The sequence below is a fragment of the Takifugu rubripes genome, chromosome 22, assembly GCF_901000725.2.
Source record: "Takifugu rubripes chromosome 22, fTakRub1.2, whole genome shotgun sequence".
In the NCBI taxonomy this organism is placed as follows: Eukaryota; Metazoa; Chordata; class Actinopteri; order Tetraodontiformes; family Tetraodontidae; genus Takifugu; species Takifugu rubripes.
The window spans coordinates 7,061,984-7,088,310 of NC_042306.1; the positions used below are offsets into that span (position 1 = coordinate 7,061,984).

General features: G+C 41.2%; 2 protein-coding genes across 5 annotated transcripts; one reads left to right on the plus strand and one right to left on the minus strand.

Annotated features, from left to right (window-relative positions):
* Nucleotides 1–1,330: 1,330 nt before the first annotated feature.
* LOC105418115 (uncharacterized) lies at nucleotides 1,331–10,300 on the plus strand. 4 transcript variants are annotated; one of them, XM_029830408.1, is made up of 7 exons: nucleotides 1,524–1,563; nucleotides 2,047–2,053; nucleotides 2,250–2,521; nucleotides 2,678–4,381; nucleotides 4,963–5,052; nucleotides 9,715–9,822; nucleotides 10,101–10,300. In XM_029830408.1, the coding sequence occupies exons 1-7, from the start codon at nucleotides 1,539–1,541 to the stop codon at nucleotides 10,283–10,285; spliced, it is 2,391 nt and encodes a 796-aa protein (XP_029686268.1). In that variant the 5' UTR covers nucleotides 1,524–1,538; the 3' UTR covers nucleotides 10,286–10,300. The 4 variants fall into 4 exon arrangements, with proteins under 4 accessions (XP_029686269.1, XP_029686268.1, XP_029686270.1 ...); XM_029830410.1 differs by lacking the exon at nucleotides 10,101–10,300 and adding an exon at nucleotides 9,895–9,938; XM_029830409.1 differs by lacking the exons at nucleotides 1,524–1,563; nucleotides 2,047–2,053 and adding an exon at nucleotides 1,331–1,432.
* Nucleotides 5,848–17,570, minus strand: gad3 (glutamate decarboxylase 3). Its single transcript, XM_011616343.2, has 16 exons — nucleotides 17,397–17,570; nucleotides 16,377–16,475; nucleotides 15,724–15,830; nucleotides 15,202–15,337; nucleotides 14,955–15,045; nucleotides 14,731–14,843; nucleotides 13,518–13,633; nucleotides 13,124–13,203; nucleotides 12,637–12,691; nucleotides 12,259–12,375; nucleotides 11,747–11,811; nucleotides 10,475–10,553; nucleotides 8,524–8,673; nucleotides 8,070–8,177; nucleotides 6,100–6,189; nucleotides 5,848–6,021 (listed from the first exon to the last, which is right to left on the minus strand). Exons 1-16 carry the CDS (start codon nucleotides 17,416–17,418, stop codon nucleotides 5,848–5,850), a joined length of 1,602 nt encoding a protein of 533 aa, XP_011614645.2. The 5' UTR covers nucleotides 17,419–17,570.
* Between the last annotated feature and the right edge of the window lie 8,757 nt (nucleotides 17,571–26,327).

Sequence of the window (26,327 nt, forward strand, 5' to 3'; positions counted from 1 at the left end):
GTTAATTCCAAATATTACATCAAAAAGACTTCTTTCAAGAGGTTACTCTACTTGATAACACACAACTACCTCTCGGTGACAGCAGAAACCATGAAACCACTGCACATTCATACACACTCCATACTTACTATTGATATTTCAAAGACAGACCTGAATTATACTGTCTGTAGTAGTTCCTGTTCTGTCAAATGAATATTAGCAGTTTGACTCTCACCGACAATACTCACTCTGAGGACTTGAGCGCAGAGCTTTCAGGAAGTAACAGTCTTTATTCAAACTCAAAACGCCTCCAAGGAGGGATGAAACAAAAAAAAACTAAACTAAAGAAATCCAAAAAAGGGGCAAAGCCAAACAAAATACACTCTCTTACAAGGATCAGACAAACAAAGGTTGTGATAGTCTCGAAGATTCTCATGGCAATGAAGGACAAGCTGGTGATCATGACAAGGGCCACAATACACTGGCACAGGACCAAGGGAGACACAGACTATAAGCACATGGGGGTAATGGGGAACAGCTGGAAACAATCAGGAATCAGGGAAGACAATTGGACAGGTGACACATAAGGAAGAGCAAGTGGCCTGAAACGAGAGGAGAGTTAGTTTCAAAATAAAACAGGAAGTCACAAAACCAACATGGAGACGGGACAAAAAAGAGCCAACTTAACCCACAGGTGTGACACTCACAGCAATAGCTCAGTGTTAATTAGTGGTTCAGTGATATTTGACCCACTTCAGAGGGGCAGTGGCATCAGCTGCTCAGGCATCAGAAATCCGTGATCTGAGGGCTTTTGGTGATGCAGTGTTGTTCTGGGATGAGATTACGCACACATTTCTCCAAAAGAAAATCATTTTACTCAATCTGTGGCAAATATCAACCTTGCTGTGTTATGTGTAAAAACAGTTGTTGGCTTTCATTTGGTCTGTGTTTTGGCCCATGGACGAACGTCAAAATGAAGGCACATTCCTCCGGATGTTTACTTTAGCGATATTGATGGCACACAAAGGCATCACGGTGTTTTCAAAGTTACCCTCAATAAAATAAATTAGAACAAAGATCAACATGCCTGATTAGAGTTCAAAGATGACAAGTAATATATGAATCTGTCTTTCATCTATTGTGTTGATCAGCATCAGCCTTCAGGGACATTAAAACTAGTGTCAAGTTGTAATATCTATCTTAAAACAAATGTCAACACTATAGAACCATGTTGATGAATGTTGTCAGTAATCCAGGTCACTATATTTAACTCTGGACTTGTTTGAGGCAAAAATAATGAGAAGGAAGAAGATAGATTGAAATACCAGCAGGAGGCGTCTGTCTTCTCCATCAACTGATGACCAACACACGTGTAGAATCAATGACTACTTAAACTCAGGTGTGAGTGGGTGCTTCATGTTTTTTTCTCTGCTTTCTTCAAGTTCACAACAAGGTAAAGTGCTGATGCAGTGTCACAACAACTGCTTTTTTTTTTTTTTTTTTTTTTAAAGAGAAGAAAACAACTATCGAATGGCATTTACAATCAGTTCTTTTATCAGATGCCACACATTTATCAGCATTTAGGTGCAGCATTCAAAACCTTCTGAATTTGTATTGCACTCATGAAATAAGATGTCAAATGATGATAAGTCATGTGTTAGTTTAATGTTTTACAATTACCTTTTTTTCCACTTATGGTTTGTTTGCCCTCTTCTGTTTGTCTTGTTTTGGATAAAACATTAATTATTTTTATCTACTTCACACATCTATTCTGTGATGGAAATCTTTCACTGCATATATAACTAGTAGTTGTAAAATTGTGCAGCTCGGAATATTTTGTGTGCATACGGCCACTAAGTGGCGCTGTGCACCTTACAAAAACGTTGTTCTGCAGTAACTGTGCGTACTAAATATGAAATGGCTGCATTTTGGCGCTAATTACTTCACAATATTATTTGATGTGTCAAACTTGGAAACTCATGCATTTAAGTGAAAAGATGACTGTTAAATTGATTTGGTTTGTATTCATAAGTGAAGTTTTTTTTTTTTTTTTTTTTCCGACTGCAGGTTACAGGTAAGATGACTAATTAATTGCATCGTTGCATAACTTCAACTGAGGTTTCTTTGTACATACTGTATAAGGTGATGGTGATACAGGGGAGGGGAAAAAACCTGAAATGTTGCCCTGCACCCTGTGACTATGATTAGAATCTGGCTAAAGGAGGAATACAGAACTAAAGGGCTTAATCACTTGACATCTTGTATTGCAGGATGATGTCAGCAAAAGCAGCTGGGAACAGAGCTGGGCCAAATGACCCTGGACCAAATGGTGGAAATCTCCACTCTTGTCCCAACAGTGCACCAAATTGTGGACAGCAGGACCTGGGGGCACCGATGACCAGTCAGGACACAGGCCCTTCATCTCATCCACAGCAACACTTCTCTACCCGACCAGTTTTTTATGTTCCTGCACCACCTCCACCACCTTTCCTTCCCTTCCAGTGGCCTATGCCCTTCCCGTATAACCCTTTTGGGGTTTCAGGTAGCAATTTTTTTTTTCCCCCACAAACTTTTTGTCAAACTTATAGGCATAATTCTGCCTTGAGACACAACTATATAGATTAATCTGTAGTAGTTTAAAATTTGTCAATCAAAATTTGTTCAACTTTGAGATTAACTGCAATCTCAATCTCTTTAGGTTATGGTATGGTCATTCCCCCATTTGCTCCTCCTCCATATGTGGACTCTCCAGCCTACATTTTACCCAACCCTCATATCCAGCCAGTTGACTATAGGCGTTTGCTGCACTCCCAAGTCCCTGTACCTAATACACCTTACCAGAACCCAAACCATACTCGCAGAATTCAGATGCCTCACACAGCTCCTGTTCGAGAAACTGTCAACTCTGCAGTCCAAACAGAACCAATACAGAGGCATGTTGATCATTACACTGATGGGAGCCCACAAATTCGATCCGATTCTGGCCATGGAACTACCTCAGACTCCCCATCTTCCTCGAGCTCAAGCTCACGGAAACAAGCATCTGTTCATGACTGTAGTTTAACCAATGGCTGTGCAAGAGAGTTGCAGTCTCATAAGACCTGCAAAACTGGCACAGACAAAACTATCCTGACACTTCATCCCGTAGACGTCGAAGTCCCATCATGCGTCCGAATGACTGTGGAAAGACAGAAATGCAGTAAGGCTAGTGATCAGGCGAATGTCCTCCCTTACAAAAACAGTCACTGTAATATGTGGTCAGTAGGGTCTCCAGACAGTATAGTTCCAGTATGTAGTTCTTCTCAACAGGAGGATGAGGTCATCAAAGAAAGACGTGTCTCCTTTCCAGATATTTTAATGAGTTGGGGAAGTGGAACGCCACAAGCAACAAGCCAGAAAATCCCTGACAAGGACTTTGCTCAAAATGAGAACCAGCTGCAATTTTACAAAAATGTAAAAGAGGAAGAGAAGAGTCCAACAGCAACAAACACTTCAGTGGAGCTTAAAAACACTGATGTGGGTGATGATTCAGTAAATGTTCTGTGTTCTCCGGAATTTCAAATGGACTCAAGAAATGGGCCTCTATGTTTGGAGGAGTCTGAAAGACAATCCTGCCTCAAAGATCTGCTCTATGGTGCAAATGTGTCAAATGACCAAGTCAATGATGAGTTGGATTTGTCTGAAGAACCTACTGATATGATTTCCTACCAAAAGCTTTTAAGTAGCTATCACTTGAAGGTTAGAATGAATGAGTCTGTTTGGTCTGTGGAATCTCTTCCCCCTTTTATTCCCCGAAAGGAGTTGATACTTCAGAAAAAAAATGTTGATTCTGAAATGATCACCAAAATGTCAGAGGAAACAGAAACCCAAGACGTGACCAAATGTGACAATTCGGGTGACGAATCTAACAAAGAAAAAGCAGAGTTTCATGGGATTTCCTCATCTAGCTCTGTTTCGGTGTCCAAAAAGTTGTTTAATTTTACCTCCCCAACCAGAGCAGAGCCGAAGCCAGATCAGAGGTCACCTAAAGGAAAAAAAGAAAAAGCTTCCCTCACCCCATCACCATGTGACATCACCCCCACTGCAGAGGAAGTGGATGAAAATCGGTTTTCTGACCCAGAGGCTACTCAAAGTCCGAACCAGGAAGTGACTATAGAAAATACAGATCAGGAACAAAGCAAATGTACTCCGCCAGTATCCGTTGAGGGAGAAGTGATTCACAAAATGGGAACCGACATGGAAACTATCTCTTGTGGAGATGAGAGGTGTGGCGTGATGGTTGAACAGAGGACTGACACTGTGTCCCCATCTAAGGCACAGTTGGTGGACTGTGGCATCCAGTGTACTAGCTTACTACCATATCCTCAGGATGAACCAAGAAGATCTATTTTCAAATATTCAGGTGGGTTTTATGTGTTTATGTCATAGATGGTGATGCAATGTTCTATAACAAATTGAATGGATTCCATCAGTACTGATGAGTAGCAGAACTCATTTGTTCACAAAGAGGAGCATGGAATCCTTCAATTCTTATAAGTAATGTCCTGGCAAGCTATGTGTTAATTTAATTATGAAGTGTGAAATATAAATAATTCTGATCAGTAAAATTTTATGCCACTTTTTAATTTGGGTTTTTTTTCCGTATGAACTTGAATTGATACTGGACTTAAAGTAAATTAGTCCATTCAAACTTGACTTTTGAATATGAAGCATTTTGAAACACTATTTGTAGTGTAAATTTGCACTTCATTTTGGATTAGTACACATTTCTTTATGGCAGCTAACTAAAAATGTGTACCGTTAACTGGATATACCACTTGAATCCAGTCTCTAAAAGAAGACTGCTCCTGAGTCCTAGTGGTGATGTCAAAATGGTTGGTTTAAAAATACATCCCCTGCAATATTTACAATATCCCTTTTCCCACTTCACATTCTGTGCTTTTTAATTCAGAAATATGTATCTGGCTAAATTGACTGTTATAGACATGAAGAAAGACAACGGTGGTAAGGCTGAGGGATTCTGTAGTGGACAAATGCAGAAAAGCAAGAGGAACGGATTACGCAAGTACAGAGGTAATCAATATCATGCTATCATTTGGAACTCCCAGTCAGACCATAATTGGTAAAATATAATCATTTGAAGAGTTGGAGTGGTTTGGCAAAATTTATTTGGATTTTGAATTAAATGGTTGGCTTTTGTTACATTCAGCTGTGTTTTTTTAAATATTTCATTTGCTTGTTTTGCCACTTTAGATGTGTTTGTTTTGTGTTTGTCAGGGAATGGAAGAAACCATTGGCAACGAGAGCCTGAAATGTTTTAATCAGATTAATATTAAAAATTTAAAGCAGACATTTTCAATAAATTCATATTAAAACTTTTAAATGTATGTTGTGAATTCAGGTCTGTTATCGAAAAATCTAGTGTCTGTAGTTGTGAAATTTTGAAGAAAGTTGAAAAATCACTTTCAATATTCTTTCATGCCTTTATTAAAATAGGAATTGAAAAGATTTTACATGAAACAGCCCTTGTATTACAGAAAGTTTGCAGAAGTGTAACAAAACAGTGAAGTCTGACCCTTACTGTACAAAATATTTACACATTTTCATCTATAATATTGGACCAAGAAATGTATCCTAGTGATGTAAAAATGATTTTGTACTAATTCAAATGTTTGAGAAGTTCCGAACTGGATACTACTAGATTTAAGATGGTTTGGATTGCAAGAAGGTTTCCCCTGCAATCAGTAAAATTTAACTCGGATTAAAAGGTTAAACATTTCAAATGGCAGCTACTACATGTCTTCGACATAAAAATATATATATTTCAATTACGTGGACAGAATGAAATGTGTATTTAAATTGGAGACATCAGAGGTACTGGCCCAGCTGGACAATTTGGTCCAGAAGGAAGTCAATGTCTTCCTGCTGTGTAGCAGGATTAGATAAAACGCATCTGAAAAAATTGACTTTGCCTCCCAAAGGCTGGTAGCCAACCATAGCAGAGCCTTTCTCCATCATCCTAGCTTTAATCCAAGGAGCCAGCTGCACAGAGGTATAAAGTGAATGTTTAAAAAGTGAAAGTGTCCAGAGTGCAGACAAACAATATTATTCTGCACAAACCTGATGTAGTTTGGCCTCTTTTTCAGGCCCAGCTGGTAGACATCTCAAACTGGGTGGGGTGTACCAGAAACAGACAGTACAATGCTCTGGCTGAGAAAGAAGAGGTTGTCACTAATGAACATGACAGTTGGCAAAACCAAACGTGTAACAGTGGCATAAATATGAAAATTGGATTGTAGACATTATCATTAGGATGACAGAATTAGTGATGCAGGTTTGCCAAAGACCGAAATTAAATATTATCTTATTGTGCACATCGAAGACTATTATTGCTTCATATTTTTGACTACAAACTCATGTACTCATGCAAAGTGAGTACTGGTATGTACAGTGCCTTGCGAAAGTATTCGGCCCCCTTGAACCTTGCAAACTTTCGCCACATTTCAGGCTTCAAACAAAGATATAAAATTTAATTTTTTTGTCAAACAAGTGGGACACAATCGTGAAGTGGAACGAAATTTATTGAATAATTTAAACTTTTTTAACAAATAAAAAACTGAAAAGTGGGGCGTGCAATATTATTCTGCCCCTTTACTTTCAGTGCAGCAAACTCACTCCAGAAGTTCAGTTAGGATCTCTGAATGATCCAATGTTGTCCTAAATGACTGATGATGATAAATAGAATCCACCTGCTCTGTGATAGTCTCAGGGTTCTGTTTAAAGCGCAGAGAGCATTATGAAGACCACAGGAACACACCAGGCAGGTCCGAGATATTGTTGTGGAGAAGTTTAAAGCCAGATTTGGATACGAAAAGATTTCCCAAGCTTTAAACATCTCAAGGAGCACTGTGCAAGCAATCACATTGAAATGGAAGGAGTATCAGACCACTGCAAATCTACCAAGACCCGGCTGTCCCTCCAAACTTTCATCTCGAACAAGGAGAAAACTGATCAGAGATGCAGCCAAGAGGCCCATGATCACTCTGGATGAACTGCAGAGGTCTACAGCTGAGGTGGGAGAGTCTGTCCATAGGACAACAATCAGTCGTACACTGCACAAATCTGGCCTTTATGGAAGAGTGGCAAGAAGAAAGCCATTTCTCAAAGATATCCATAAAAAGTCTCGTTTAAAGTTTGCCACAAGCCACCTGGGAGACACACCAAACATGTGGAAGAAGGTGCTCTGGTCAGATGAAACCAAAATCGAGCTTTTTGGCCACAATGCAAAGCGATATGTTTGGCGTAAAAGCAACACAGCTCATCACCCTGAACACACCATCCCCACTGTCAAACATGGTGGTGGCAGCATCATGGTTTGGGCCTGCTTTTCTTCAGCAGGGACAGGGAAGATGGTTGGAGCCAAATACAGGACCATTCTGGAAGAAAACCTGTTGGAGTCTGTACAAGACCTGAGACTAGGACGGAGATTTATCTTCCAACAGGACAATGATCCAAAACATAAAGCCAAATCTACAATGGAATGGTTCACAAATAAATGTATCCAGGTGTTAGAATGGCCAAGTCAAAGTCCAGACCTGAATCCAATCGAGAATCTGTGGAAAGAGCTGAAGACTGCTGTTCACAAACGCTCTCCATCCAACCTCACTGAGCTCGAGCTGTTTTGCAAGGAAGAATGGGCAAGAATTTCAGTCTCTCGATGTGCAAAACTGATAGAAACATACCCCAAGCGACTTGCAGCTTTAATTGGAGCAAAAGGTGGCCCTACAAAGTATTAACGCAAGGGGGCCGAATAATATTGCACGCCCCACTTTTCAGTTTTTTATTTGTTAAAAAAGTTTAAATTATTAAATAAATTTCGTTCCGCTTCATGATTGTGTCCCACTTGTTGTTTCTTGACAAAAATTTTAAATTTGATATCTTTATGTTTGAAGCCTGAAATGTGGCGAAAGGTTGCAAGGTTCAAGGGGGCCGAATACTTTCGCAAGGCACTGTATATTCAAACTCTTTACACATAGAAAACCAAACATAGCATGGGGGGGGGGGATTTTCCTCATGCAAGTTTCACTCACTTTAGAATCAAAGACAAGCTTGAAGTCTGTCCTCCTCTGCAGTTGATCATACAGATATTCAGCATTCTCTAAGCATTTGTTGATCTGAGCTTCAAAACCTTCTGAGCCCTGAGAATAATACATAAATCCTTTACTAGTTATTGTTCGTGTTTTTTGATGAAAATATTGGTCAGCACATTGTAGCTGTCCATGGAAGTATGGACATGAAACCCTACAATACATGCGGAGGAATAAGTGGAGAGAGAACTCTGAAGCTTTACCAAATACATCTGGAAAATGACAAAGCTGACATAACTGTCCTAAACTATGTAGATCTCTGTTCACTCTGTCATGCAAAGATCCTAACCACATATCATAGCTAAGTCTTTTAGGATCATTCAGAAATGGGTGTCAGGAATCATACATGTAATAAATGGAAACAAACATGATCACATTGAGTCCATAGTATTCATACCTTTGCTTTCCACATCAGCCAGAATTTGAAGGCATCCACATGGCGGCCACACTGGATGCTCTTGTCCCCTGTGTCATAGCTCACATCATAATGTTTGTCTTTCTGGAAAAGGTACTCAGCCCCCAACTCGTTACACTCTTTTAACAGACCCTGCGGAGGGGGGTGGGGATTAAATACCCATGTATGCATTTAGTCTGAGTGAGCTGAGGACCACTTGCCCACCACTCCTGAAAATGTATGGGCTTGTGACTTGTGAGCTTTTGATCACAAATGAAAATATTTTCAATTTTAATGTTAGCTTGCAAGTTAAGATCAATACTCCACTGAATGTGAAGCCTGGGACACACACAGCCCAGGCTGACAATATAAGAGGTCTTTTCATAGCACTGATGCTGAGTTGGTTCAGTCAACTTAAAGTTGATTGGTGTCTTTATCCTGCCAGCAAATTCTGCAAAAGAACTGCTGGGAAACACTACAAAGTCAACAGAAGCTGATTGTAGCATGTACATTCAATACATATGCAGTCTGTCCATGTCAGATTAGGATGGTTGAAGGAGTAACCTTTGACCAAGAGCTATCCTTTAATTCATATTAAAATAGTCTCTAGAAGTGTCTTTTTTTCACCTGAGAAACATTGCAAAGATCAGAAAATTGACACGGCACAATACTGAAAAGTTAGTCAATGCAGTCAATTGCTACTTCCAGGCTGGACTATTGTAATTCTTTATCAGGATGTCCAAACAATTCTTTGAGAAGCCTCCAGCAGATCCAAAATGCTGCAGCTAGAGGGTATTGACAAGAGATCAAATAACTCCCGTACTGGCATCTCTTCATTGGCTGCCCATTAAATCTAGAATCATTTTTAAAACTCTTCTGACTTATAAGGTCCTCAGAGGCCTAGCTCCATCCTACCCGGAGGAGCTAGTGACACCGTTTCATCCCAATAGACTGCTCTGTTCTCAGAATGCTGGTTTACTTGTGGTAAACACAAGTCGTCGTCCCCCCCGCTGTGGAACCAGCTCCCTGTCCAGGCACGGGAGGCTGACTCCATCTCTACTTTTAAGATTAGAGTTAAGACCATCGCCTTTGAAAAAGTTTAGAGTACTGTGATTCTGTAGTTAGTCATTATTGTAGTTTAAATATTATGCTTAGAGGGTCAGGGTTTTCTAATTATTAGTTATGCTTCTATAGGCCGAGGCTTCCGGGGTCCAGAAACACAATCACCTGACCTGCTTCTATCACCCTGCTGGTTCATGGCTGCCTCTCCTCTCCTCTTATCCTCCACTTCTCATCTTGTAGGTCAGTGATTATGTCATGAACACGTTTTCTTGCATAGGTTTTGTGCTTCTCCGTCTCTCTGTGTCCATCTAGTAATCACCTACCTCATAGCTGTGCATTGACCTGCCAACCTCTGACCCCACTGATCCAGTCAGCTATTGTACTTATAGCTTCCAAAATGTATTTACATAATTTGTGCCTATTGTGTACTTATAGCTTCCAAAATGTATTTACATAATTTGTGCCTATTCTCTCTTCTACCTGTCCTCTCCCCCTTTTTCTCCTCCCTCTCTATCCAGCTGGCCTTCAGCAGGAGGGTCCTGACATACTGTATGAGCCTGGTCCTGCTCAAAGTTTCATCCTGTTAAACAGGAGCTTTTCCTTTCTACTGTTGCTTGATGGAGGTCATGCCCTGGGGTTCTTACTTAAAATGCCTAGACACAATTTTGATTGTAACAGATGCTATATAATAAAGATGATTTGATGGTAGTCTACATATCACTTGTAAAGCATTGCATATTCATGTTTCTAGCGCGCTACTGGATGTTGCTAGACAAATTTGATTTGACAATATTTCAGAAATTAGAGCTGTCTACATACTTAGATGAATGTTCTCCATGATGAGCTGTGAATTGTCTCATTATAAATGAAGCAGGAGAAGGTAATGTCTTACTCTCTTCTTGACCAGTATGGCAGAACACTGCAGAGGGACACCCATCATCTTATGTGGATTCCATGTCACAGACCAGGCTCTGGAAAACGGCGATCAAAACTTCAATAATCCCACACACTGATATCGACAACCTCAGGCATCACTTTTGGCTTTAAGGGACAATTTTACAATGTTAAACCTTGTTTCTTTAGGTTGTCAAATAATCAGGCAATAATTGATCCAGCTTTCATTGCCATCGGTGTAAGCAGTTTATATTTTACACGGTGGAGCCGCAGCGACATATGTGCGATGGCAATGTTCCCTCTAAGCTGCGCGCTTGCGCAATCGCGCACTGCTTGCACATACTCTATGCAGCGCACAAAATAAAATTCAACAGAAACGTATTAATTAATGTCTAATTTTAGAACTGATATAATCTAGTTAATTCGACCAGTAATATTGTTTTCTGTACTATTTCGCAACGTAACTCAATGAGCGACAGGTGTCCAGCCAATGATCCGATACAGTTCACTTACGCTACGCAGCCAATCAACATTGACAGTGTTTGCGTCTGTGCCCTGCCTTTACTCGCCGTGCACGTTAGCTAGCTAACAGCAGTGCAGCGGATCTAAGAGACGCAAATGCTAATCCCTTATCATAGCGAAACGAACGGGCAGAGCCACATCCACTCATCAAGCCAAAGTAAAAAAGAAATGCGGTTCTTTTAAAATGGAATGGCTGTCGGAGTATGTGCAAATAGAAGAACAAGCGGTGAAACTTAGTGAGATTTTTTCCTTTTCCAGGACTCTTCCTATGGTTAAAGCAGGACTCTCACATATAACAGTACACATCTCATGAACAACAAGATTTTTGTCTTTTTCATTTTATGTGCTGCTGTCATATGATTCTTTTAATGAGCCATGTAACTTGCTATGATCCAAGGTTTTGAACAAGCGTGATACTGGTGTGTGGCCACAGCGTACCCATCTGATGTTGCTCACAGTGGTCCTCAGTGTGCTCAGGGAACTTGTGTCTGCTCAGACACATGAAAAATTAGAGGGAACATTGGGCGATGGTATGGTCAACCGAGAATAAGCCACCAGCTCTCAGATCAGTTCCCTACAGACTGAGCTAATGGTTTTTAAATAACCACTGAAATATAGACAAAACATATGGTTTATTTAGTCTACGCTGGGTCATGCAAAAAAGGCTTTTCCCTCTCAAAAATGAATGGTCAAAAATGACGGACAGACAGACTTTTAATAAATGTGTGGAGTCAGGATAGATAGATACCTTTCGATGCCCTGCAGTTTCATCCTGTGTCTGTCAGAAATCAAGAGGCCTCCACCCCAGGCTGCCTACACATGGTTACACATTTTCAAATACTCAGACAACATGCCAAACCTGTGTGCAATATCTATAATTACATCCATTATAAAGTCCATTCTGTCAAGCACTCTTTTATGGCACATACTGTAAATACTAATTATCATCACTGGTGCAGGACCTACACCAATGATGATAATTGACCTACACTGTAGGTCGAATGTCTGTAGAGCTTTACATGCTAAAATAAACAGCCTTTAATTACACTGCATGATTGTGGTTCTGGGGATACTGGACTTTGGTGTTTTTTATTTTTCACCCAAATGTCCAACAGATCAATTGAGCAATTTAAAACCAATATTAGACCATTACTGAAATTGTAACATAAATTGAAATTGTAATTGTATGGTTGAAAAGTCAAAGGTTCATACTTTGTGTTTTAATGGTCAAACTAAGAAAGATAAGATTGTGTCTCTTACATCAACATGCATCCACAGTGAGTGTCTATGGCAGATATCTGCGATGTCATTGAGAGGATCAAATGCTCCATATACAGTGGTACCAGCTGTTGCATTGACATAGATTGGAACCAAACCCTGTGAGACAGAAGCTGGTATTACTTCATAATAAGCTAATTGATTCAGTCTTGACACACTTCTATTAGCTCATCTAAAGACAAGGTTAAAACTTGGGACTTCTGGGACAGTGACCCAAGTTTAGACCCAAAGAAGTCTTTTGGTTGAAAGGTGAATCATCCTCAAACAAGAATGTGGAAATTCATTTGAGATAGAACTGACTTATATTCATTTTTTGTGCTAACTGTCCAAGATTAGCTCTGAGGAAAACATTTACGGTACCTTCTTTTTAGTTGAAACAATGGCTGCCTCTAGTTCAGCAGAAATCATTTTTCCTCTGAAACAGGAAATATACATGTGAGGAACAAAGCATATTGTTAACCCAGACTACATAAGTGACTCAGAGTTATGGATTGTAAAATGCCAGTATTTACATTTATCCCATTTTAGAAGCATAATTGTTGTAGTAGTTATTTTTTAAATCATTGGGCTGTCATTTCAGCAAATATAAAACAATAAAAATAAAAGTGAGTCAGTTCTCCACTGATGAAATGAACTACAGACACAATGTAGTGGAAATACTTAAAAAAAACTTTCACATCAACATTCTATTGATATTCACAACAAAATCAATAAAGATATGATTAAGTGCACTGAAACTTTGCCGTGAAAAACCACACAGACACACCTGAGCAAACAGATCATTGTTTTGCATTACAATTGCTGTTAGCTCATATCTGTTTACCTGGGAAGAAAGAAGCTCACCTACCTTTCATCACATTTCACCATGACCATATTGTCAGTGCCCAGCCCCAGCACAGCTGCAGATTTCTTTAGGGAATAGTGACTCTGAATAGGTGGAAAAACTGAGCATTGGTCAACAAACAACACTTTGAATATTGTAGAAAGGCACGCTAGTCTGTTTGACTAAGAAGTTCCCGGGTATATTCGAAATAACACTGACAAGTAAGGAAGTTATACACCTGATGGCTAACAATGATAAAAGATATCTGTACATGACAGAAATAGTAATGTTGTCAGGGTTAGATTGTACTTTTATAGTATGTCAGACAGAAGTTGCCGCATTAAATCCGGGTAAAAACTGTGCGTCCTTGCATGCTAGTCAGTGTTGTAACTGTAATAATGGAGTGAGGAGTGTTTACATGTTCTGAAGTGAAGAGGGCCAGTTGAGGCAGAGCTCCCATTCCTCTGGTCTTCACCTCTGGGTAGAAGTGATATCTGGCCAACAGGATACTGTACAGATTGGATATGGTGCCTCCTTCAGACAGAGAATACACACAAGTAGCAGCACCACTCTTTAAATTTATTTTGCTATCACAGTATTAAGACCGGGAACCACTCTTCTAAAACAAGCTGAATCATCAACAAATACTATAAGAAATAAGAAATTTTAAAAAAGAATAGAAATCAAACTATCAAAGGGAAAGAAGAATTAACGCTAATATATTTCTACTACAGTGAGCAGTACTGTTGTCTTTAGGCTGTCAGTCAGTGCAGTTTAGGATGATGGGGAAAATGTATTTAGCATGTTTAACCCGTACCCCAAAAGAACTCTTATGTTTTAAATCACAACAACATATAGTGTGCAGTGAATTCTATTCATGAATCTCTTCTCAGATCCAAGTGATCCTCTAAATCATTCAACTCCATCAACAAGTCTTTTGAATATAATATAACAAAACAGAGGTTTTCTAGCAGAAACAAAGAATATATTTTTTAAAGAATCTGGTGTAACTTCTTATGTCAGTGGAATTGCATTAAAAGAAAGCCTGAGGTGAAAATCCCATATGATTCTCAGCACCTGATTTTAAGAGTGCGAACCACAGGAATGGAGGTGGGGCGTAACTCTAGGCAGTACCAGGAGATAATATTCAGATAATAATAAAGCACTTTTTTTTCTTTGAGCCATCCATCTGTCAATCCAGTTTTTTCCTTGCGGGGTCGTAGGCGAAAGCTGGAGCCAATCCCAGCTGCACTGCATTTAGAGGATTGCTTAAATAACCTTAGCATAATGTTCCGTGAATCTTGACAAATCTTATTATTGCACTGGTACAAACAGATTAAAGTGGAGCCATCCATCTGTCAATCCAGTTTTTTCCTTGCGGGGTCGTAGGCGAAAGCTGGAGCCAATCCCAGCTGCACTGCATTTAGAGGATTGCTTAAATAACCTTAGCATAATGTTCCGTGAATCTTGACAAATCTTATTATTGCACTGGTACAAACAGATTAAAGTGGAGTTGTTGTCATTGGAAAAAATTTAAGTTAGTTTATTAAAAACTCATTCTTTGAATCCTGTCACAGTAATGCTCTTGTTGTTCTGTAGTCAGAACTAATGACCTAATAACCTGTCTGTACCTGGACAGAAGATTCCATCTCCCTCATCTTCTAACCATCCCACAATATTTTGCATCTTCTTGAGTAGAACCTCCTCCATAAGAACAAAAACAGGGGACACCTCATATGTAAACCTTGGAAAGAAACAAATGTATAAAGTGCAGGACATGTCATACTGCATGCTATCTTATTTTATTTTACTTTCAGTTTCTCTCTGAAACTGTTGACTGTTAGTGACATATTACATGTTACTATTTGCTGTAGATGTCAACCACTCGCCAGCTAAACCAACCACATCCAGACCCGAGGACAGCTGGTTGAAGAAACGGGGGTGACCTGAAAAAATAGAAAATAATAAATCTGGCTACACTTTGTACTGTATTTATATTTTCTCAACAGTTTCCAAAACATTACCATCAAACTATTCCCCCATCACACACACACACAAACATACATACATACACACAAACTAATACATACGTACACACAGACCTGTTCGGACACCATACTTGAGAGTATCCCTGCAATCTACCAGTATTTGCTCGAGAGTTTCTGGTTGGTCAGGCAGCTCCATGTTAAGGCCCTCCAATCCAGCCTTTAGCTGATGTGGATGGTGAAAGTCCAGTACCTAAAAGAGAGACAGTGATTTTAAAATTATGAAATTCCTTGTGTTAAATTTGAAATTATCAGTTTGAAAATTAAATGTAGATCATTTTCAGATCTCTGATTTCAATGTAGTTTAATAGAATGTCATCTTTTCTTGAGGTCAGAATTTGGCTGGTTTCCTGGTCTGTTTAGTTTATAATGCACCAAATGTTTGAAATGATATATAAAGACAAGAAAAATGTCAGCTTTCATATAATTGAGTTGTAGTGCATGAAGAATGTTCCTTGACTTTGCCTTGATAGTTTAACTGCTGGACATTGGTCACATTTATTGTTTTAACAGAAAAACTGTAATTTATTGCATTCTGCTGTTGCAGTTGTACTTTATTTGAAACCAACAGGTGCATACCTTTGAGTTCCGTTGATTTGACTTATGGATATAGGCCCATAAAATGTTTGACACCTCCTGCAGAAACTTTCTTGTTATTTCTTCACCACCAAAAGCAGGTAGCAAGTCTGTGTGTGCACACATTATTTTACGGTTATTGTTGTTGTTTTAAATTCCACCAGCTTCTACGAATTTCCATCTACACTATTGTAAGCAGTTGGAGAAAATGGATGAGCGGGTTATTATGAGTAATATTAATAATATGACAGAGTTTTGGTAGGGAGGGGATGCTGCTATTGTTGTGTTTATGTGTGCATTCAATATGTTATATTGAAAACTAATTTCACTATTAGTACACTTATATACAGTATTTGTAAGATATTTTTATGCACCAAACCAAACCGCAGATCATAGATAAAGTCCAACCCAAAACAAAGATTCTAGGTCCATTTGATGTCCTGAGCATCAGATATCAGCATATGTATGTAGAATAATTATGTTCTCTACTGTTGTTGAAACCACTGTAAACCATTGTAAAAATATACAGCTCAAAAAATTGTTGATTAAAGCCCAGTGATTGTGATGAACAGTACTGTGTGCAAATGAGGAGAACAGAATCTTCTGTCTTCTCTACTACCCCCACTGTTCTGTGAAACTGTCTTAACCGTTTTCACCTTTGCTGTAGATGCTGTTGAAATCAACAGGCTTTCTATCTTTGACTGCTGGATTTTCTTGCTGTTTGTCCCGTGGTGCTGCTTTCTTAATGATTCTATCTGAAAATATAAAACATACAAATTATTTTGTTATGATCAGGTATTATTATATCAGATCTACAATGATGAATAGAGAAAACCTGTCACAAGCGATATAAGTATAAGATTTACAGGTTGGACAGTTTGTCCTGGTGTGCCACACATTCTTAGAACGTTTACTCTCAAAAATGTTATCTTCTCCACGAATTGTTTTGTCATCTAAACTTATCTGTCACACAACAGTGGCAGGAACAAGTCTTCTGTATTGTCAGATCATAAAAACTTGTTTTCAATTAAAAAAAATTGGAGTGCACAAGATTGATTGGAATGCATAGAATAGAACTGAATCATGTTAAAATAAATGTTCTTCTTTTGAATACATTGTACATAAATAATTATTGCAGAAAAAAGGTATTTGACTGTAATCAAACCATGTTATGAGTTGGTGACTTGTCCAGGTTTTACACATGTTGCCCAACGGCAGCTGGGATAACTTCAAAGAACAAATTAAGGTAAAAACGGTTGAAGATGGATGAGTGTATGGCAAATATCCAGTTTGCTGTGAGAAATTTGTTTTCTAAGCCAAAGTAAGTAAATAGTGTAATTTTTCCTCTGGGTCATTCTGCTATCAAGGGCACATCAAGGATAACAGTGGTCAGGATTTTTATGTCTTTTTTTTGCATATTATTCAAATAAAGTATATAGTGGTATAGTGTTTTACAGTCAAGCTGCTCACATAGACAGATTAAACTTCACAATTAAGAAAACCACATTTAATTTTAATTGCTTTATATATTTTAGGCATGTTTCAAAAGAGAAGCAATGAACAGAGCACCTCACCATCAGTGAAAATACATACATCAATATCATTTATAATTAAATTTGATATTTTTCAAAATATGTATGGGGGAAAAAACATCAATAAATCACTCAGTGACTTACCTGACAGCTTTTCAAACTCCATAATCAGTGCCGGTTCTTATAAGTTATAATGTTTCGGAGTAGTTTAATAAAGGATGGTATGATAGCAACACAGACCGACTGTGATATTTGTGGATCACACCCTCTGATGTGCTGGTCACTCTACATAGAATTTAAAAGAAGGTGTGGTTTGCATTCTGCTCTATGGCTGCCTGCTGAATGCATGTTTGACTTTAGCTCAATAACAAAAACGAGATTTAAACAAATACAATGTCTCATTATTCGAGTTTCAAAACAGAAGTTAAAAAAAATAATTCTTTAAAAACTTGAGCTTTAAACTGTAAAATATATTTCTAATGTGGAAAAAAACTGGTTCCAGCTTGGATTATAAAAAATCTTTTAAACCTAGTTGGAATATAAGGATTAGTAATGTTTTTATTTCTATTTTGGTTTGGTTTTGCTCTCTTATGTTGAGTGTTCTCTTTCTGGTTTTGTCTCCTTTTTTTACACATCTCCTGTGTGTCTTTCTGCTCAGAGTCACTCAAGGTACCAAAGAAGGAATTTGAAGATGTCACTGAAGATTTTGTCCAAAAAAAACACTCTGGGTATGTTTTTAAATGAAAAGCCACAAAACACTGATTAGGAAGTAAGTTTATATTGCGCAATATGGAGACAACAAAACTCCAGTACAGGTGTACATCTGAAAAGTGTCTCCGTGAAGGGAAAGTTCAGACAGCATTTATATTACAGTGAGCTCTCCTAAAAAGGTGACATTTCCAGTCTGGTTGGAGAACTATTCCAGTCTGGCTGTTAAACATGCAGTGTCCATTTTCAGATGTCTTCACAGGCTCCGAGCTCCTGCTGGCCATTGCATGTTTCCCAGTAACCAAGCCTTTTGACATCAACAATCTTTTTAAATAGCCAGGCAGTTGTTGTTGTCTATATGATAAACTCAATATGGTCCCAGAAGCCGGAGAATTCCTTATCAAAGACCACTAAAAAACAACTCAATCAGCCAAACATAGACTGGAACAGTGGGAGTTACTACCAGACACACCAGCACTGCCTCAACACCAGCTAAAACACCAGCTAGACGACAGTCCCCCAAGAAGGAGTGAAGCTGAGAGTGAAGTAAGGAAGCTTCAGCTTCACGTCCAGGACCAAATGGAGTTTCATACTGGCTGTATGAAAACACCACAAATACCTCGCACTTCTTGTGGAGGCAAATGAAAGCAGAATATACAAACCACCCCAAGTTTGGCAGAGAGCAGGGATAGCATCATTGGACAAAGGATGACAACCTCCCTGATACATAACAACTCAATCAACACAATGGTCCAGATAGCTGGTACAAATGGTTTTTCAGGATGCTTAGAACACACAAGCATGCTATGGCACCAGCTCTTATCTACCAAAAGTAAAGTGAAGAAAGAGACCTACACATTTCTGGGCTGAGCCAATGTATTTGGATTTGCTCGCCATTCCCTCATCTGGAGAACCTTCAACTTTTTTCACATCCCAAATACCAACACAGAGCTGGTCAATTCAATTCAATTCAATTCAACTCAATTCATCTTTATTTATGTAGTGTCGCGCACTTTACAGAAACCCAGGGCCTGACCTGTGTCAGGGAAAAACCCCTTTAACACAAAGAAAACCTTGAGCAGGACGAAGTTAAAATGAGGGCCCTCCTGCTGATGGCCAGCTAGGCAATGGAGGAGGAAAACAAGGGAGGACAGAGAAATGAGACTAGACATACATCATAGTACATTCATTAAAATTAATCAAATCAAAGCTGTGCAGGTCAGTGGGGGTCAGAAGTCGGAAGGTCAGTGCACAGCTATGGGTTGGAGATATTCATCTACAGATACCACCAATGTGTTATCAACCCCAGAGGGGAGTGGAGTGGGAGGGAAGGAGGCCATCAATTAGCAGTGTGACAAAAACATTTAGGTGGTCATGTTTCCCTAAACCTGCAGCCTCAGCCTCTTGCAGAATACCGGTAGCTAAGATGATACCCCAAATTATTAGATAACCCAGTTCTACTATAATTATTTTGACTAGAAAAATGACTGTAACTACAGTTATTTTACTGACTATACGCTTTCTCAGAGGAAAATTTAAATCTACTCTTAGACACAAACTACTTTGTCAATTCTGTGTCAAAACAACAGAATACACATCATCGCAACCATTGAAAGTACAATGAATGGCAGGATGTACCATTTCCCCATTAGCCTTCACCATGGGAATGGAAGGGATTATTTGAGCATTGAAGAGAATTATTTTCTTCCGAGGCCTCAGTCTCAGCTTCCTCTTCGTCCTCGTTGCTGGAAGCCTCGGATGACAGGGAGGACAGAGTCTCTAAATTGGCACCCCCACCAGCATTGGGGATCTTGGAGGGCTGGTCAGGGTGACAGTGATGGAACTCGCGGATGAGCTGCGCATCCAGGATGTGACGGGCTGGGACCCATGACCTCTCCTCTGGGCTGTATCCCTCCCAGTCTACGAGATACTGAAGACCCCTTCCACGGTGGCGGGAGCGCAGCAGGCGGCGAACTGTGAAGGCAGGACCCCCATCAATAATCCGTGGAGGTGGTGGCGGCTGAGAAGCAGGCATCAACGGACTCTCTCGAACCGGCTTGATCCTGGAGACATGGAAGGTTGGGTGGATCCGCATGGCACGGGGCAGCTTGAGCCTGACAGCCACAGGGTTGATGGCCTTCTCGATAATAAATGGCCCGATGAACTTAGGAGCCAGCTTCTTGGACTCCACCCTCAAGGGAAGGTCTCGGGTCGAGAGCCATACCTTCTGCCCCACCAGGTAATTGGGAGCCCGGGAGCGACGGCGGTTGGCTGCCGTCGAGTAACGGTCAGCTGCTCGTAGGAGAGCAGCCCTGGCCTGGGTCCAGGTCCGGCGGCAACGGCGGATAAAAGCCTCGACGGACGGACGGGAAGCTTCCCTCTCCAGGGCTGGGAACAGCGGCGGCTGGAAGCCATAGGCGCACTGGAAGGGTGAAAGTCCAGTGGCGGAGCTGGTTAGGGTGTTGTGGGCATATTCCACCCACAGTAGATGCTTGGACCAAGTGGAGAGGTGTCTGGACGCCATGCAGCGAAGCGCCGTCTCCATCTCCTGATTCACCCTCTCCGATTGGCCGTTGGATTGGGGACGGAACCCAGAGGAGAGGCTTACGGTGGCCCCGATGAGGCTGCAGAACTCCCGCCAGAATACGGACGTGAACTGGGGACCCCGATCAGAGACTACATCCGACGGAAGGCTGTGGAGCCGAAATATGTGCTGTAAAACAAGTTCAGCAGTCTCCTTGGCCGATGGAAGCTTGGGTAGGGGCACAAAGTGGGCCATCTTGCTGAACCGGTCTACCACAGTCAGGATAGTGGTGAATCCGCCCGACGGTGGCAGACCGGTAACAAAGTCCAGCGAAATATGGGACCAGGGTCGATGTGGCACAGGCAGAGGTTGCAGGTAACCGGCAGGGGCCTGGCGGGAGGACTTGTGCAGACTGCAGATCGGGCAGGCGTTGACAAACTCTCTGGTGTCCTCCTCTAAAGTGGGCCACCAGAACCGCCGCTGCAGGACCTCTTTAGTGCGCTGAATCTCTGGGTGACAAGTGAGCCGGGAGCCGTGGGCCCATTGTAGGACATCAGACCCTCCGGGACAAACAGGCGGTCAGGAGGGCAGGAGCTGGGACCAGGTTGGTTCTCCAGGGCGGCTTTTACACGCTCCTCCACCTCCCAGGTGAGAGAAGCCACAAGGCAGGGAGCAGGAAGAATGGTGTCTGGGTTGAGGGCAGTGTCCTCTGTTCCCAGGAACTGGCGAGATAGAGCGTTAGGCTTGACGTTGCGGGAGCCCGGCCAATAGGCGAGGGAAAAGTTGAACCTGGTAAAGAACAGGGACCACCTGGCCTGACGGGAGTTCAGTCTCTTAGCTGAAGAGAAATATTTTATCTTGTTAGCATCTTTTATCCTATTAGCATGTGTTATACTATATGTTTTGTTTTATGTTACAGTTAGTTTAGAAGTTAAGAATACTATATACTCTTTAGTAGGAATACACAAAAGCAAGTCAGTTGACCCTTCCTTGACCTGAAGACTGGTCAGACAGTTGGAGCCAGCCAGACAGGAAAGGGTAGATCCCCATCGTAAAACATGACAACGTAGTTTACTGGTGTTGATAAGTTCCTTGGCAGGAATATGACTTCGGACCTGGCCATCTGGAGAAGATAATGGACAAGAAGGACCACACCAACACCAAAGGAGGCTGGAAGAAGAAGATGGGGTCATCCAAGAAGAAGGACTGGATTGGACTGAATTAGCATCAATAATTTACATATATCTTTCTATATAAGACTGGGTCAAGGGATAGTTAGGTCGTCAGACTTCATGCCCTGACAATTGACTTTGTTGTTGCTAGGGTTATGAACTGGCCCAGAGCTCTGTAATATTTGTATCTTGAATTGATTCTGTTTGCTAAATACATCTGTTTGCTAAATACATCTGTTTGCTAAATACATTTTGAAATTGACATTTGTTTACTTGAAGTCTTCATTTAAAGAACACGCGGATTGGCAGTGACACACGAGAGGTACTGCAATCCAACAATTTGGTGACCCCGACGTGATGAAGACAGAGAAGTCATCTGAGGCAAAGAATTCAACAACGGTCACTTCGGAGGACAACTGACGACAATGGGATCCCTAATAAAAAGGTAAGCAGACACCTGTTTAATCAAGCTCTGCACATTGGCAATTTCTAAAAATTTGTCGTCACTGTCAATTGAAGTGTCCTAGTTATAAATTCCAGATACAAATATAGAAAATATTGAAACGACTGCAGGAATTACGGTTAGAGTCCGGAAGTACTGTTGAAAAAACAGGGAAATACGGTTAGAGGCCGGAAGTACTGTTGAAAAAACAGGGAAATACGGTTAGAGGCCGGAAGTACTGTTGAAAAAACAGGGAATAGACGGTTAGAGTAAACCGTAACTAGTACAGTGCTGTATTGCTGTATGCAGTGCACTGTATATCAAAAAGATTTGGGTTGGGACTCGGAGCGCAGTTGACGGGACGGACACTCCCGACGCCCGAGATTTGTGTTTTTGTGTGGGTTGGAAAAGTGCCAGAGTGAACGTGAATTAAAAGGCTCTTTGTCCTTGGGAATTAACCCCCAGAGTGGAACCGGATCAAAGACGTTTGATCTAGAAGCTTGTTTCACTGAGGCATTGAGTTGACCGTTGGAGTCATTCACATTCAATCTCACTTGGGAGCATAGTTAAAGATGGAACTGGAATGTGGTAAAGCGTGTTGGGATCAGGGAGAATGTTCTCCCTATCCTCGGTCTGTGGAAGAACAGTGGAAGTGGACTCTTGATCAGGTGGTGAGTGGCATGAAAGAAGAGGACAGGGAAAGAGAATTGGATGCAATAAAAAAGTTGTGGAAAGAAGCTCAGAAGCAAAAGATACTTCCCCCTCCAGAGGTGAAGGTTAATTTAGCAGAAGCATTGTGTAAGTGGGAGTCAGAAACTCACACCATATTACAGGATCATCTTGATAATACAAAATTAGGTTTTATAGCAGGAGAATCGTGGCAAAAACAGGGTAAGGAGTTAGAAGATAAGCGTCGAAGGATATATGTTGTGGCTGTGACATGTGCAGCGGTGCACTATTTCAGATCTAGGGGGGTCACACGAGTGCCCAATGTAGAGAAACCTTCATTAGAAGATCCAAACCAGACACTGACACTTAACACCACTCTTTATCCATCATTACCTACTACCTCTTCCCCACCCCCATATCAATTGCCAGTTTTGACTATTAACAGTGGTCAGTTAGATGTGGACAGAAATGAAGAAATGCAGGAGTTACGTGAGACAGTGGGTGAACTTTGGAGACAGGTTAGCAGGATCAAACAGGGACAGGAAGAGGTTGAAGATAACTTAGGAAAAATTGAATGTAGAGAAGAAGCTCAGGTGGTTCGCCCTAAAATCTCCCAACAAACTATATTCAAAAAACAGGACAGTCAAAAATCTGCGTTAAACGTCTTTAAAAAATTTAGCAATCAAACAAAACAAGTGAAAAGAGCTGATCCATCAGGAGGATTTGCCAGGGCTGAGCGCAGGGAGGAGAAGGCAAGATTGATTTATGGCAGTGATAAAGAGGAGAGTGAGAATAAGACAGATACCTACAAAATTCCGGCTACATTTATTGGTGAATTGGAGGTTCAGGAGCCTGTTGAAGCTCAGACAGAACCATATGAATTAGAATCATGGGAAGAGAGTGAGTGTGACTATAGAGGTGAACCGTTGACAGGGGCCATAAATAATGAGGAGGCGGGTCAGATAGGAATACACACACGGAGTAAGGGGCCTGTTTTAGGAAGACCGCAGTTCCAGGCCCCTCTGATACAGAAAAGAGGAGGACAGCTACCAGTATATGTTCCGTTTGCTATCACAGACATTAATTGTTTGGTAGATAAGATGCCCCCACCCGCAGAGGGAGGCGGCAAGTGGATGTCTACCCTTTTCAGTTTAACACAGAGCATGCAGTTGGCAATGGGAGACTTTAGAGGAATTTTAGGGAGACAGGTATCTCTCTGGGATTTGGATAAAGTTGAGGTAGCAGCAGGCATTAAAGACAGACCCAATGCTGCACGTTTTGGCCCTTGTGCAACCAGGGTTGCTGAAGCTATGAGACAGATATTTCCAGTATCTCCAGGAGCAATGCAGAACCTAAGATTTAAGTGGGAGGAAAGTGAGTCGGCACATGGATTCCTTACGAGGTGTAAAGAGGAATGGATGTGTGCCACAGGGTGCCATCCTGGTTCTAAACAACAGGGAAAGAAAGAGGAGGTGATGACAGCGCAGGAACGGCTCCTAAAAATGCAGTTAGATGAAGCACTGAAAAAGCTTAATGATAAACACAAGGAAGAGAAACAGATGGTTCAGCAGTTTTCTCGGCAGGTGCAGCCAGATCCGTTAGGTCCGCAACAAGATTTTGCTCCGATAAACCCGTATTGGGTCAGTCCAAGGGGAGGCATGTGTGGGAGACGCGGCAGGCAGGGATACGGCTTGATAGGCGGGTACTTAGGCCGAGATCAGTGTCACGCCTGCAAAGGGTATGGTCATTGGCAAAGGGACTGTCCATATCGCAACTATCCGGAGGTACCAGGCAGTGTTCCACCATCTCAGGGAATTTAACACCGGATCTGATTTCATTTGACACCGTCGAGCTTGTGGGGTTCTCAGGAAGCCCGGAGAGACTGCCGTTTTCTGGGCCATTAGTGACTCATTTTGCCGGACAGACTGTGTTGCACCCTTTTTTGATTTCACCACATTGCCCTATCAACCTGTTGGGACAAGATCTCCTGGTGAGGACAGGAGCAGCTATTCTGTGTGGAGACAAAGGTCTGGTGGTGCAATTTCCTAATGGAATGAAATTGAATTGCTGTATTCCACACCAAGGGGTGAAGGGACAAATGCTGATGAGTGTGACACCCTTTCCAGAACAAGGGGTGTGGGCGGACATTTATTGGGGAGAACTTGAGCCTGAGACCTCACCTGGTGTCGGGGTTGTGGCATTGTTTCAGAGCTGGAGGCCCTGGCTGTCGATGCTGAGTCCCTTTGCCCCGCCAGTTGATCCCTATCATGTCACTCTATTTTATGACCGTGAGAATAATGAGGTCTATCAGGATGCGTTTAGAGAAAAGTTACAAGGAAATTTCTGGATGATTACATCACCGTGTTTGTTTGTGGGGCCTGAGGGTGTGGCTGCGCAGGTTGACCTTACTGCTGAACAAAATGAGTGGTATGAGATGGCTGAGGAAGCGTGTCCCCACGTTACCCTTGCCATCCATGCTGAACATCAGGCAAAGGACCTTGGTCCTATGATAAAAAGGTTAATGAGTGTCACAGATTGGAGCTCTACTCAGATTCCTGGCCTGTTATATTCTCCTTTAGAAAAGAGTTACAAGATAATGCATACAACTACTAACTAGTAATCTTACAACATCGACAGATTCAGAGGTTTCATGGGAGAGAAAAGACTGATCATCCGGACAGTGCAAAAACTTTAAACTCACTTCCAGAAACTTTATGGTCCTCTGGCCCGACAGATGTGGGGTTGTGTTCTACTGTTGAGCCAGTGACATTCAGTGTCTCGGATTACAACCCTGTCTGGCAGAGTCAATATAAACACAGACCACCTGCTGAGAAAGGTATTCAGGAAACAATAGAAGGGCTGTTAATTTCTTGGGTTCTTGAGTATTCCACTTCAGCATGGAATACTCCGATTTTGCCAGTGAGAAGCAGGAAAAAGGGAAATATAGGATGGCTCATGATTTGAGACGTATTAATTCTATTGTGACAACACCCACAGTGCCAGTTCCCAACCCATATACTGCAATATCAGCTTTGTCTCATTCCCATAAATGGTTCACATGTATTGATCTGGCTAATGCATTTTTTGTCTCCCACTGGACTCTGCTATGCGTGACATCTTTTCTTTCACATATAAAGGCAGACAATTACGATATACACGTTTACCACAGGGATTTATTTTATCCCCTGGTATTTTCAATCAGACATTACGGAAGTTGTTGAAGGACCTCACTCTACCAGAAGGGGTGGTCTTGATTCAATATGTTGATGACATTTTATTGGCGGCTACATCAGCTGAGTCTTGTTTGCAGGCAACACAGGCACTCCTTACGCATTTGTGGGAAAAGGGATTTAAGGTCTCTAGAAAGAAGCTTCAGTGTTGTCGTCGCCCTGTGAAGTTTTTGGGTAGGGTGGTTTCTGCTCAGGGTACAGGTGTATCACCAGCTCATAAATCCTCTATCCTTGAACATCCTAAGCGAGAGACTGTAAAGGAAATGTTGTCATTTCTGGGTCTCGCGAGCTATAGTAGACACTTTATCCCTGCATATTCAGAAAAGACTA